We start from the raw sequence: 15,768 nt of genomic DNA, 5'->3' as shown, positions 1-15,768 counted from the left end.
AGCAGGAGTAGGCCATTTGGCCTCTTGAGCCTGCTGTGTCATTCAATAAGATCATGGCTGATCTTTTCATGGACTCACTCCACTTACCTGCCTGCTCACTGTAACCCTTATCCACCTGCCCTTCCACATTCAGGGACCGGCGAACATGTGCATTAGTTTCTCTCTCAGAATTGTTAAGTCATTGAAAGAGGATGTTGAACTCATCGTATCTGTTCTGGCTCTCTAACATTATGACTTAGTGTCATTTCCCTTCCTTTTCCCTGTCCCTGTACCTCTGCACATTGTTTAGATTAAAATAATCACCTAATGCCCTCTTGAATGCCTCAATGGTATCTGTCTCCACACACTTCCAGATAGTGCATTGCAAACACTTGCTGTGTGGAAAAAGATTTTTCTCACATCACACTTGCTTCTTTTGCAGATCTGTGCCCTCTCATTCTTGGCCTTTTACAAACAGGAGCAGTTTCTCCCTGCCTACTCTTCCCAGCCCTCTCGTGGTATTGAACATCACTATCAAATCTCCTCTGCCTTCCTCTCTCCAAACAGAGTCCCAAACCCTCCAACCTATTCTGAGTGGTTGGGGTGTGGAATGTACTGCCTGCTGTAGAACATAGAACATAGAACATAGAACACTACAGCACAAACAGGCCCTTCGGCCCACAAGTTGCGCCGACCACATCACCTACCAACCTACAGACCTATCTATAACCCTCAATCTCATTAAACCCCATATACTCATCCAGAAGTCTTTTAAAAGACCCCAGCGAGTTCGCCTCCACCACCACTGACGGCAGCCGATTCCATTCACTCACCACCCTCTGAGTGAAAAACTTACCCCTAACATCACTTCTGAACCTCCCTCCCCGCACCTTAAATCTGTGTCCTCTCGTAGCGACCATTTCAAACCGGGGAAATAGCCTCTGAGAGTCCACCCTATCTATCCCTCTCAACATTTTGTAAACTTCTATCAGGTCGCCTCTCAACCTTCGTCTCTCCAGGGAAAAGAGTCCCAGCTCCCTCAACCTAACTTCATAAGGCATGCCTCCCAGTCCAGGCAACATCCTTGTAAATCTCCTCTGCACCCTTTCAATAGCTTCTACATCTTTCCTATAGTGAGGCGACCAGAACTGCGCACAATACTCCAAATGAGGCCTGACAAGGGTCTTATAAAGTTCCAGCATTACCTCCCGACTCCTAAACTCAATCCCTCGATTAATGAAGGCCAGTACACCATACGCCTTCTTGACCACCTCCTCCACCTGCGAGGCCGATTTAAGAGTCCTGTGGACCCGGACCCCAAGATCCTTCTGCTCCTCAACACTACTCAGACTTCTGCCCTTGATAGTGTACTCGTTCATCCCGTTGGTTCTGCCAAAATGGACGACAACACATTTATCCGCGTTGAAGTCCATCTGCCACTTCTCCGCCCAGTCCTGCATCCTATCTATGTCCCGCTGCAACTTTTGCCATCCTTCCAGATCATCCACAACACCACCGACCTTCGTGTCATCAGCGAACTTACTTACCCATCCCTCCACTTCCTCATCCAGGTCATTTATGAAAATGACAAACAACAAGGGTCCCAGAACAGATCCTTGAGGCACTCCGCTGGTGACTGACCTCCATTCAGAAAAAGCCCCATCCACAACCACTCTCTGCCTTCTGCAGGCAAGCCAGTTCTGGATCCACAAGGCCAAAGGCCCTTGGATCCCATGCCCTCTCACCTTCTCAAGAAGTCAATATGGAGTAGGACACTTTAGGAACTTTCAAGCAGTTATTGGATAGGCAGATGGAGCACACCAGAATGATAAGGAGTGGGATAGCTTGATCTTGGGTTTGGACATAGTTCGGCACAACTTCAAGGGCCAAAGGGCCTGTACTATTCTATGATCTATAACTGAAGTTTCTCATCCCTGAAACCTTCCTTCTAAACCTCTTCCTCACTCTCTCCAATGCGTCCACATCCTTATATTATGATGCCAGAACTATACACAATATTCTGGCTGAGGTCTAACTAGTATCTTCAATACTTTCAACATAACCTCCTTGTTCCTGTACTGTATGTGGCACGTGACACAGTGGTTAGCACTGCTGCCTCCCAGCACTAGGAACCCGGGTTTGATTCCCAGCTCGCTGTCTGTGTGGAGTTTGCATGTCCTCCATGTCTGTGTGGATTTCCTCTGGGTGCTGTGGTTTTCTCCCACAGTCTGAAAAATGTGCTGAGAAAGACGTGCATTGGCCACGCTAAATTCTCCCTTAGTGTACCCAAACAGGTGCTGAAGTGTGGTGACAAGGGAATTTTCACAGCAACTTCATTGCGTTTTTCATGTAAGCCTACTTATGACACTAAAATAAACTAGAACTTATTAATAAAGCCCAGAATAAGATTTGCTTTATTAATTGTTTTCCACCTGTTGTGCCATTTTCAGTGATTTATGTACATATACACCCAGGTTCCTCTCTTCCTGCACCTTTAGAATTGTACCTCCTATTTTATAGTTTCTTTCTACTACAATGCATCACCTCTCTTTTCTGCATTGAACATCATCTACCACCCACTCTGTTTTCTGTTATGCAGCTAATTTTGGATCCATGTTGTTGCTGTCCCTTTTATTGCATGAGCTGTGACTTTTCTCGAGTCTTTTTTGTGACATTATCACGTCGGTATCATTCCCCTCTTCAGTCCTGTCTTTAACCTCTTTAAAAAAATCTCCTCCTCAACCCCTCCTAATATTCTCCCTTTTATTGAGTATTCCCTTACTTTGTTTGTTCTCCCCAGATGTATTACTTCACACTTTTCCAATTGAATTCCATTTACAACTTTTCCACTCACTCAGTCAAACCAATAATATAATTCTGTATCGATAGCTAGCTGCCCTCTTCACTTTTCCTCTTCACAAATACAAGACCAAACTTTGTGTCAGCTGCAGTGTTGGACTGACCAGTCTATAGTTACCTGGTCCACCCCTTTCAGCATTGTTATATAATGTTACAAAGCTCCATCAGCTCCAATCTTCTGGAACCTTGCCTGTACCTAGTGAAGATTGAAAAATGGTCATCTGAGCATCCGCTATTTTCTGCATGTGCTCCCCTTCAGTAATGGGATGTGGTGATGAACATTAATTGGACTTGATGCAGGATAGATTTTTGATGCAAACATGGCCTGGTGTTACTCAAAACAGAATTAGACCTTTTGTTGTACCACTTAACTGCATTCTAGCATGAAGTATGTTAATACAAAAGAAAGATTCTGAGGGCAACTTTTACAATAGCTATATGTTGTTAGTATATTGGATTTGCTCTCCTGACAGAACTTTAGACCAGAAGGCTGAAACCATGTTTGTGTTTGTTTCCTTCACAGAACAACCAGTTTCACTGAGATACCCAGGAAGTGTAAAATCCACTTTGCAGATTTATCATATATCAAAGATAACTTTTGGAAGTATTTTAAATGTGAAAAATGTACAATAATTTTACACTTTGTAATATCACTTCTCAGTTACAGGATGTATTTTATCTTGAGCACACAAACTGCTATCCATTCGGAATACCGCTCTGAATTAGAGACCATGGAAGCAGAACATGGCGATGCTTTACTAATCCTAGACAAATGTACCAATTTATCAGAGGGTCTGCCCTCCACAAGGAAACGTTGCCACAAGCACCAGGTCTTTGACTACCCACAGATACTACAGGTATGACATGTATTTTATATATATATATCTGAAGGCAAGTTATTAATTTACGGTGCTTACAAATAACTTTGACTTTCAGCTATGATTTTGAGATGGGAGGAGACTTTCTCCCAGTTACCATTTTGAGCTGGATTCATCTAGTAACAGTGCATTGGAACAAGACTGTAGGGCCATAATGGGGAGGAAGAAACAAAGTGGCATATGTGCCAACTACTGGTGTTTCACAGTCTCTATTTTGAGATCTTTTTGCCTTTGTTGGCAGGGAAACATTGGCACTATTTCTGCTTCTTTGACCTAGAAGCAATTGATGTACCCAAGGGAATAAGTGCATAATGGCAGAGGATAGCCACCGTTTAACATATGAGAAAAATCTTACTGAGAACGTGCTGTGCGCCATTCATCTAGTCAAGCTGTTTATTTTGTTCCTAGTTGTAATGCTGGTCAAAAGAAAAAGACAGAACTTTGCACATCACTGGTTTCACATAACATGAGAAATAGCTGCAGGAGTAGGCCGTACAGCCCCTTGAGTCTTCGCTGTTCAATAGGATTATGGGTGCGTCAGAAAACAAGATTGAGTAGGAAAAAATGGTAAAAAGACAGAAGTAAAGGCCCTTATCTGAATGCAGCAAACATTCATAACGAGAGACAAATTAATGGTGCAAGCAGAAATAAACGTGTATGATTGTGATAGCCAGTGCGGAGATGCAGTTACAAGATGATCGAGCCTGGGAACTGAATGCTCAAGGGTATTTGATATTTCAGAAGGATAGGAAGAATGGAAAATGAGGTGGAACCGCTCCGTTAATAAAGGACAAGATCAGTACTGTAGTTGGAATGACCTTGGCTCAGAAGATTTAGATGCAGAATCAATCTGGGTTGAGATAATAAATAAGGGAAAGAAGTCACTGGTGGTACAGTTTATAGGCATCCTAACAGTAGCTGTGCTGTTTCAAACAAGAAATAAGGGGGTTTTTTGGAAAGGTACTGCAATAATTGTAGGAGATTTAATTTTCATACAGGTTAGATAAATCAAATTGGCAAAGATAGCCTTGAAGACAAGTTCATAAGAGTACGTTTGGGACAATTACTTAGAATTATACATGATTAAACCAACCAGGCAACAAACTATTTTAGATAATGGAAATGTAACGGGACAAGAATCTAATTATAAGGGATCCTCCATACAAGTGTGATTGTAACATGATAGGATTTCATATTAAGTTTGAGGATATGAAATTTGAGCCTGAAATCAGTACCTTTACACTTAAATAAAAGCAGTTACAATGGTGCGAAGGACAGAGTTGGCTAAAATGGAATGGGAAAATAGGTTAAAAAGTAAGGTGTTAGAGAAGTGGTGGCGAGCATTTGTGGAGACTGTCAACAAAGATATACTCTGAAAACAGGAAACTCTGTTTCCCTTGCTAACTAATGAACTTAAGGATGGTGTCAAATTGAGTAAAAGGTGTACAGTGCTATGAAGATTAATGGCAGGCCAAAAAACTGGGAAAATTTTAAAAACCAACAAACATGAATTAAAAGAAAACATAAGGGGGAGAAAATAGCATACAAAAGTAAACCAACAAGAAATATGAAAAAACAGACAGTAAGAGCTTCTATTGATATAGAAAAAAGGAGAGAATAACTAAAATAAACATCAGTCCCTTAGAGAGTAAGACTGGAGAATTAATAAAGGAAAAAAGGATATAGCAGAGACTTTGAACAAATATTTTGTATCGGTCTTCAGGGGTAGAAGATACTAAAAACATCCTCATTGTAGTCATAAAGTAAGGAGTGGGAGGGAGGAATTTAAACCAATCATTATCACAAGAGAAAAACATATAAGACTAAAGGTTGGCAACTGGTGACCTGCATCCTAGTGTCTTAAAAGAAGTGGCTGTAGAAATAGTGGATGCATCTGTTGTAATCTTCCAAAGTCCTCCAGATTCTGGAAAGATCCCAGCATGATTGGAAAACCACAAATGTAACACCCCTATTCCAGAAAGGAGGGAGACTGAAAGCAGGAAACGTTATGCCATTTAGCCTAACATCTGTCATTAGGGAAAATGCTGGAATCTATTATAAAGAAGTGGTAGCAGGACATCAAAAAAACCATAATGCAATCAGACAAAGTCAACATGATTTTATGAAAGGGAAATAATGTTTGACAGCTTTGAGTTTATTGAGGATGTAACAAGCAAGGTGGATAAAGGGGATCCAGTAGGCGCAGTGTTTTAGATTTTCAAAAGGCATTTGATAAGGTGTCACAAAAGGTTGCTACAAAATATACATGTTCAAGGTGTTGGGGTTAATAGCATGGATAGAGGATTGGCTAACTAACAGGAAACAGAGCCAAGATAAATGGGCCTGTTTCAGCTCAGCAAGCTATTAGCTATCAGAGAGATCAGGACTGGGGCCTGAACATGCATGCGAATTAAGAACAGGAGTAGGCCATTCAGCCCTTCAAGCTTGTTCTGCCATTCGGTAAGATCCATGGGTGATCTAATGTAACCTCAACCCACATTCCTGATAATCTCTGATAACCTCCACCCTCCCTCCACCGCCACTTGTTAGTCAAAGATCTATAGTAACTATTTACTATCTATATCAATTACTTGGATGGAAGGAGCAGAGTGTATTGTAATCAAATTTGCTTAACAGGGTAGATGATAGGAAGATGTTCCCCCTCGGAATCTAGAACTGGGGGTATAGTTGCAAAATAAGGGGTCTCCCATTTAAGACAAGATGAGAGTATTTATTCTGAGGGTCATTAATCTTTAAAATTGTCCAATCCAAAAAGCAGTGGAGGCAGAGTCCACTGAATATATTCAATATCTCCTTCACAATTATCCTCACCATCGGTGCCCCAAAGATTATGACCCCAGGCCCTTTACTATATTCCTTATGCACTTATGATTATGTGGCCAAATTCCCCTCTTACTCAAATTTCAAGTTTGTTGATGACACCATCATAGTGGTCGGATCTCAAATAATGATGAGATGGAGTACAGGAATGAGATAGAGAATGTGGTGACCTGGTGCAACGACAATAATCTCCCTCTCAGCGTAAGTAAAACGAAGAAGATAGTCATCGACTTCAGGAAATGTCATGGAGGGCATGCCTCTGGCTATGTCAGTAGGGATTAAGCGGAAATGGTTGGAAGCTTCAAGTTTCTAGGTATCCACATCACCAACAACCTGTCCTAGTGCCACCCTTCCCACATTATAGTTAAGAAAGCCCAGCAATGCCTCTACTTTCTCAGGTGGCTAAGATAATTTGACATGTCTGTTATGACACTAACCAGCTTTTACAGATGCCACCATAGAAAGCATTCTTTCTGGTTGTAGCACAGTTTGGTACGGCTTCTGCTCTGTCAAACACAGCAAGAAACTATAAAGGGTTGTGAACAAAGCCAGTCCATCATGCAAATCAGCTTCCCATCTATTGACTCCATCTACACTTTCCGCTGCCTCAGCAAAGTAGCCTGCATAATCAAGGATGCCACGCACCCTGGACATGTTCTCTTCTACGTTCTTCCGTTGGGAAAATCAGATAAATGTCTGAAGTCATGTATCAACCGACTCAAGAATAGCTTCTTCCCTGCTGCCATCAGACTTTTGAATGGGCTACCTTGCATTAAGTCAATCTTTCTCTACACCCTAACTATGACTGTAATACTATATTCTATGCCCTCTCCTTTCCTTTCCTTCTCTATGTACGTTACGCTTTCTGTGTAGCGCACAAGAAGAAATACTTTCCACTGTATACTAATAGATGTGACGATAATAAATCAAATCAAAAATGCTTTTTCTTATGTCCATGTATTTTTTTGTTTGGGACTTTGGGACGATATTCAGTGCTTGCTGGAATGAGATTTATTTGTAACTGTCGCCATTTCTAGCTGCTGTGAACTAGCAGCGTGAGAAGCTGAGAGCTGGTTAACTGCCCAGACTATTGGCAAAAAAAAAACAAGAACAGAAAATACTGAATACATGTGCTAGGTCAGTTGGTCTATGTTTGTTCATTTTCTTTCTTGTCCTGTTTTATTTATCCCTTTATTCTCTCCTTACTAGTCAAAATGTTCCCCACTCCTGTTTATGCCATTTGCTAAGAAATTTGGGTGAATCCCATCTTTCTGAATGGCTTGCCTCTTTTTTTTTAACAAGGAGTTTAAAAACCCCTCTTCTGTCCCAAATCACTAGCCATGATTTATGACAAGGTCTGTCAGACATAACAGGCTACAAGATGAAAGCATGTAAAATCGCTGGTTCCAACGCATCCCTCCCCGATGAGTTCAACGCATTTGATGCCCATTTTGAGCAAGAGGTCAGCGAAAGCATGCCCTCCACCCCAAAAGCCTCAGATGAACCTGTATCCGAGGTCACCATTGCAGATATCAGAGCAACATTCTTGAAAATCAACCCACTGAAAGTGACTGGCCAAGATAGGGTACGTGGACGAGCACTCAGATTCTCCAAGGACCAGCCGGTGGGGGTGTTTGCAGACATCTTCAACCTCACTATACACCAGTCTGAGGTCCCTACCTGTTTCAAGAAGATTACCTCATCCTCATACCAAAGAAATGCCGGGCAGAGTGCCTTGATGATTATCACCTATCAGGAAAAAGGTACAAAAGTCTGAGGACACATATCAACCAACTCGAGAATAGTTTCTTCCTTGCTGCCATCAGACTTTTAAATGGACCTACCTTGCATTAAGTTGATTTTTCTCTGCACCCTAGCTATGACTATAACATTAATGTCTGCACTCTCTCCTTTCTTTCTCTGTGCTGAATGCTTTGTTTGTATAGCGTGCAAAAAACAATACTTGTCACCGAATTATTGTCACAATAATAAATCAAATATATCTAACATGTTTATGTTTGACTGTCCAATGTATGGCACTGTGTGCAATTCAGTGACACAAATCATTTATTACCTTTTAGGTTTAACCGATAAATCAAAATCCCAATATCTTAAAACCACTGCTCTAAATCTGGTTTGCAAGCCACACCAGCTCCCCAAGGTTTTCCCATTTGTCTTAGAAACATAAAAGATAGGAGCAGGAGATGGCCATTTGGCCCATCGAGCCTGCTCCGCCATTCATCATGTCCAACTCAATAGCCTAATCCTACTTTCTCCCCATAACCTGTAATCCCACTTGCCTCGACTGTTGCATCTAGCTGGTTTTGGTATTAGCTACTTCCTGTGGTAATGAATTCCACAAGCTCACCACTCTTGGCTGAAGAAATGTCTCCTTATCTCCATCCTGAATGGTCTACCCTGAATCCTCAGGCTGTGACCCCCTGGTTCTAGATATATTCACTATCAGGAACATTCTCCTTGCATCTACACTGTCTGGTCCCGTTAGAATTTTATAAGTCTCTGAGATCTACCCTCATTCATCTGAACTCTGATCTCTCCTCATATATCAATCCCACTATCCCTGGAATCAACCTGATAAACCTTCGCTGTGCACCACAAGAGCAAGAACGTCCTTCCTCAGAAAAGGAGATACAAACTGCACACAATGTTTTAGGTGTGACCTTACCAAGGCCCTGTATAATTGCAACAACACATCCTCGCCCCTGTGCTGGAAACCTTTTGCAGTGAAGGCCAACATGCCATTTGCCACCTTCACCTGCATGTTTACCTTCAGCAACTGATGCACAAGAAAACCCAGGTCCCATTGTACACTCCCCTCTCTCAATTTACAGCCATTCAGGTAGTAATCTGCCACCTTGTTTTTGTTTTCAAGTAAATAATCTCACATTTATCTAAATTATACTGTATCTACCATTGATTTGCCCACTCAACCAACCTGTCCAGATCATGCTGAAGGATCTCTGCATCCTCATCACAGTTCACCCTCCCACCCAACTTGTTATCACCTGCAAATTTTGAAATGTTACATTTTGTTCCCTCATCCAAATCATTAATCTAGTGAATTAGTGCGGCAACAATAATCTCTCCCTCAATGATGACAAAATGAAGGAGATTGTCATCGACTTCAGGAAGTGTAAAAGAGAACATGCCCCTGTTTACTTCAATGGGGCCGAAATAGAAAGGTTCGAGAGCTTCAAGTTTTTAGGTGTCCAGATCACCAACAACCTGTCCTGCTTCCCCCCCATGCTGACGCTATTGTTAAGAAAGTCTACCAACACCTCTACTTTCTCAAAACGAAGGAAATTTGGCATGTCAACAATGACTCTCACCAACCTTTACAGATGCACCATAGAAAACATTCTTTATGGTTGTATCACAGTTTGGTATGGCTCCTGCTCTGCCCAAGACTGCAAGAAACTACAAAACATCATGAACGTAGCCCAATCCATCACATAAATCAGCTTCCTTCTATTGACTCTATCTACATTTCCCGCTGCTTCAGCAAAGCAGCCAGCATAATTAAGGGCCCCATGCACTCCGGATCTTTTCTCTGCCGCCTTCTTCCTTTGGAAAAAAATCTAAAGGAAATCTCATTTCCTTCTCAATGAATGGTATGTTTTGTCTGTATAGCATGCAAGAAGCACTACTTTTCACTATGTTAATGTATATGACAATAAATCAAATAATGTATATTGTGAATAGCTGGAATCCCAGCATCGATCCCAATTACTGCCTGCCAATTTGAGAAGGACCCATTAATTCCTACCAGTTTTCCTACCCAATTTTTCTATCCATTGTAATACATATCCCATGCACTTTAGTCTTGCACCATAATCTGTTATGTGGAACTTTGTCAAACGCTTTCTGAAAGTCTAAATATATCACAGCAATTGGTTCCCCATTGTCAACTCTACTAGTTACATCCTCCGAGAATTCCAACAGATTTGTCAAGCATGATATATCACTTACCCTGGCACCAGAGAAGAAATATCATTATCATAATAAAGGCAAAATACTATAGATACTGTAGTCTGAAACAAAAACCGAAAATGCTGGAAAATCTCAGTAGGTCTGACAGCATCTGTGGAGAGAGAATAGAGCTAACGTTTCAAGTCTGGATGACCCTTCATCAGAGCTGTTTCAGAGAAATGCCATCATGTATGATTCCTCGTCACAGCTGGAAATTATGATGATGATCCCTCTAATTATTGAGTTTCCTACTAAGATGCCTGTTCTTGTCAGTGTGGTGGTGTTCATGAATACATAACATTGTCTCTGCCTCTGTTCTTGTGTACATTGCAGATGTCAAAAACAGTGTACGTACCCAGACTCAGGTTTTCTTGTGCTGGTCCCTCCAGTCATCTCCATCCAGTAGATGCTACCACTTGCCCTCCTCTGTTTCACTTCCCTCTCTATTTGCATTGTCCAGTTGAATGGGAATCACCTTGCCTGGCTTCACTCAGGCTATTGAGTTGTAGCCAGAACACCCTTGTAATAGAAATATTAAAACATAGAAAATATAAGTAGAAGTACGCCATTCAGCCCTTCGAACCTGCTCCACCATTCATTTTGATCATGGCTGATCATCAAATTCAGTGTCCTGATCCCACCTCTCTACCCCCCACCACCCCATATCTCTTGATTTTTTTTGCCCCTAGAGCTATATCTAATTTTGTCTTGAAATCACACATTTTAGCCCCAACTACTTTCTATGGTAGTGAATTCTACCACTCTCGGGGTGAAGAAATTTCTCCTCACCTCAGTCCTGAAAGGTTTACTCCTTATCCTCAAACAATGACCCCTAGTCCTGGACTCCCCCACCATCGGGAACGTTCTTTTGTGAATCTACCCTGTCATATCCTGTTAAAAGTTTGAAAGTTTCTATAAGATTCCCCCCAGACTCTTCTAAATTCCAATGAATATAATCTTAACCGACTTAATCTCCTCATATGTCATCCCAAGAATCAGCTTGGTAAACCTTTGCTGCACTCCTTCTACAGCAAGGATATCCTTCCTCAGATAAGGACATCAAAACTGCATGTAATATTCCAGCTGTTGGAGTTTCTCTTCTCGTTTCTGCATTGTTACCTCGAGTTCCTCAAGGGTCTATTTAGCCATCCCCTATTCCTCATTTGCACACAGCTTTTCTACAGTATCGTCTGGTGACATGATGTCAGGTTTCACTGAGCTCCAATCCAGTGGCAAAATACCACAGATACTGGAAATCTGAAATAGAAAGAGGAAATGCTGGAAATACTTGGCAGGACAGGCAACATCTGTTTACTAACTCTTTATCAACACAGTCTCTCAACTATCTCCTCATTCATTGTGATTCAGCAATGTCTTCTTCCTTTGTAAATACAGATGCAAAGTACAAAATTTGACAAATGGAATTTAACATGGATAAGTCTGAGGTTATCTATTTTGGCCAGAGGAATAAAAAGGTAATAAAGAGAAACTTCAAAATGCTTAGTTAGTATGCAGGTAAAGCAAATTATGAGGTCAAATGAAATTTTGCCATTCATTGCAAGTGGAATGGAGTGTAAAAGTAGAGAAGTGCTGTTGCAACTGTATAGAAACACAAAAGCTAGAAGCAGGAATAGGCCATTTGGCCCTTCGAGCCTGCTCTGCTGTTTGTTATGATCATGGCTGATCATCAAATTCAATATCCTGAGTCCCCCCTTTGCCCATTGGTGCATTGGTGAGGCTGTATCTGGAGTGCTGCACACATTTTTGGTCCCCTTACTTGAGGAAGGATGCAAATCATTAGAGGCAGTTCAGGAGAGTGTCCTAGACCCAACAATCTTCAGCTGCTTCATCAGACCTTCCCTCCACCATAACGTCAGAAGTGGGGATGTTCACTGATGACTGCACAATGTTCAGCACCATTTGCGACTCCGCAGATACTGAAGCAGTCCATGTTCAAATGCAACAAGATCATGACATTATCCAGGCTTGGACTGACAAGTGGCAAATAACATTTGCTCCACACAAATGCCAGGCAATGATCATCACTAATAAGAGACACTCTAACCACCACCTCATGACATTCAATGGTGTAACCATCACTGAATTCCCCACTGTCAACATCCTTGGGGTTACCATTGACCAGAAACTCAATTGGACTTACCACCTTAACACAGTGGCTACAAGAACAGGTCAGAAGCTGGGAATACTGCGGCGAGTAACTCACCTCCTGACTCCCCAAAGCCTATTCACCATCTGCAAGGCACAAGTCAGGAGTGTGATGGAATACTCTCCACTTTGCCTGGATGGGTGCAGCTCCAACAACACTAAAGAAGCTTGACATCATCCAGGGCAAAGCAGCCCTTTGATTGGCACCACATCTACAAACATTCACCCCCTCTATCACCGACGTTCAGTAGCAGCAGTGTGTACTATATGCAAGAAGGACTGCAGCTATTCACCAAAGATCCTTCGACAGCTCCATGACCACTTCTACCCAGAAGAGCAGCAGATACATGGGAATACCACCACCTACAAGTTCCCTTCCAAGCCACTCACCATCCTGACTTGGAAATATATTGCTGTTCCTTTGCAGTCGTTGGGTCAAAATCCTGGAATCATAATGGCATTGTGGGTCAACCCACGGCACATGGATTGCAGTGATTCAAGAAGGCAGCTCATCACCACCACCTTAAGGGCAACTAAGGATGGGCAATATATGCTGGCCAGCCAGCGACATCCATGTCCCAGGAATGAATAAAAAAATGATGGTTCACGTTGATTGATTCCGGGGATGAAGGACTTCTGAAGAGAGATTGAACAGTTTCAGCCTATACTCACTAGAGTTTAGAAGAAAGAGGGGAGACCTAATTGAGGTATATCAGATGCTAATGGGGATTGACAGGGTAGAAACGGAGTAGACACTTCCCCTTGCTAGATGTTGTAGAATGAGAGGCCATTGTTTTAGGCTAAGGGGTGGCAGATTTAAAACAGAAATGAGGAGGAATTACTTCATTGAAAGGGTTGTGAGTCTGTGTAATTCTCTAGCCAGCATGCAGTGGATGCTGGAGCACAAAACAAATTTAAGAAGGAGATAGGTAGGTTTTTAATTGGTAACAAGATGGAGAGAAATGGGAACTGGAGAGGAAAATGGAGATGAAGCCGAGATGAGATCAGCTGTGATTGTATTGAATGGCGAAGCAGACTCAAGGGACTGAATTACCTACTCCTGCTGTTATTATGAACATACTTAGTACTTGAATCCCAAACTGCCTCCATGCTTAGTTAGCTCCCCTTTTAGGATCCTAATTGACCTTATCTCCTCTTTTCCATTCCGAATTTCTCCCTGCACATAGTGTTGCACTAAAGCAGAGTTTTGTCTGTTTCCTTAGCTACTAATTCTCAGAACAGGTCGCTAATCCGTCACTAGGGGCTAATAGTTTGAGGGATCCCACTCCACATCAAGTATGGCTGACCAGGTGTCACTCCTCTTACCGCCAGCAATTGGTGTGTTTGGAAAGATTTGCAGATTAACATGTAATGAACACACCTTCCTCGACCATCAAGTCTCGGGGTGGAATTCAAGCCTATAGCTTCTGACTCAGAGGCAAGAATGTTACCTATTACACCACAAGACCTGCTAACCGCCCTCATCCGGGCAAGTGGAGGGTATTTCATCACACTTGTGACTTATGCCTTTCTAGATGGTGGACAGGCTCTGGGGAGTCAGGAGGTGAGTCACTCTCCACAAAATATCCAGGTCTGACCTGCGCTTGCAGCCATGGTATCGATATGACTGATTCAGTTCACCTTCTGGTCAATAGTTAATGCTCCCTCCAACCAACCCCCAACGTATTGTAAATTATCTGGAAATATTAGTATGTAAAATGCTTTTGTCCTTCCAAAGGCGTATAATTTTAGAATTATGTGAATGATACATGAGCTAACATGACGATAAAGAGAGTAGAATAACAGAAAAGCGATGAAGGAAGGAGAGAGAGTAATCATCAGAAATCATTTTAGCAACAGCAAACTTGGCAAGGAACAACTGTGTCAAGGCAGCAAAGTTCACCGTAAGATGTTTTCTTGACTCTCTGGAACAACTTAAGATTTTTGGGGAGCAAAAAAGAATAAATTTGCATGATAGAATTTGAAATAAAAGGGGAAGAAATATAGTTCTACACCTAATTATTTAATAAAATGGAATATTAAACAGAAAGGAGTTTTCTTTGATTTTTTTAATTAGATATTTGAATGATTTTGTATCAAGACTAATTGTTCTGTAATTTTAATGACAAATGAATGGGGGAGGAACAGTTTTATTGCCTGTTTTATCCAAATTTCATCTGCTGGTATGGCATCTGAAAGGGGCTGACCAGGTTGCCACTGCCACAAACACAGCTTACTATTTTGGGCCTTTAAAAAAATCTATTGTTTCAGAAGGCTTATAACACAGATGGAAAAGATTTTCTGTCCTGTGTTGAGATAAAGAGTACCTCAGCATATGTGCAATCCCAAAGGTACTCTCCTACATGTGGTATTCAAAACCTACTTAAGACAAAATACATGCAGAAACTTTATCATTATTTCAGTGCTCCTTGTGGGGATGTGGGGGTTGGGGGCAGCAGTTAGTAGGAAAAATACACCCTTTAGTTTCCAGATTTATGATGGGTACTTAGAAAGCCTTGCTGCCATATGACCTTTGATTCCAAAGTAGTATCTGTATTTGGTGCCCTTCATTTGAACTAGTGGTTTCATGTGCCATTAAGATGTTGATGTTTTCAATGTTAGTAAGGTGAACGCTCTATACAATTTAACCATGAAATATCCCAGTCTCATCTGGCAAAAGGACAGAATAACACTGAGACTCTAAAGTCGGTCTTTACATTTTTTGCTGGAGCCCTCCTTCCCCACTCTGCAATAAAATATAGACTTCATGTGGACGTCAAAAAACTTTGAGGCAATGGCTTGCTGTTATTAAAATTGAAATTACAGTTAAAATAGTGGAAAATGAGGTATTTCCTAAAATGAACATACACATGTTGGAACATTTATTGTCATCTATATTTTGTGCCCCATCAGTTCATAAAATACTGAAAAGAACTTGCTGAATCGGGGAAATACAATGCTAGTACAAAGAACAAAGATAATTACAGCACAGGAACAGGCTCTTCAGGTCTCTAAGCCTGCACTGACCATGCTGCCCAACTGAACTAAAACCCTC

The 15,768-nt window shown here is 41.6% G+C and overlaps 1 protein-coding gene across 3 annotated transcripts in view; it reads left to right on the top strand.

Moving 5' to 3' along the window:
* Positions 1 to 15,768, top strand: part of ext2 (exostosin glycosyltransferase 2) — a 153,919-nt gene that overhangs the window by 40,562 nt on the left and 97,589 nt on the right. For all 3 annotated transcript variants that reach the window (XM_080189872.1, XM_080189870.1, XM_080189871.1), the window contains one exon: positions 3,500 to 3,695. In XM_080189872.1, the coding sequence (XP_080045998.1) occupies positions 3,500 to 3,695 (196 nt within the window). The remainder of the gene's footprint in view (positions 1 to 3,499; positions 3,696 to 15,768) is intronic.

This window comes from Carcharhinus amblyrhynchos, chromosome 6, assembly GCF_965287045.1.
Source record: "Carcharhinus amblyrhynchos chromosome 6, sCarAmb.v2.hapA, whole genome shotgun sequence".
NCBI lineage: Eukaryota > Metazoa > Chordata > Chondrichthyes > Carcharhiniformes > Carcharhinidae > Carcharhinus > Carcharhinus amblyrhynchos.
The sequence above is the reverse complement of the archived record's forward strand: the minus strand, read 5'-3'. Positions and strand labels throughout refer to the sequence as shown.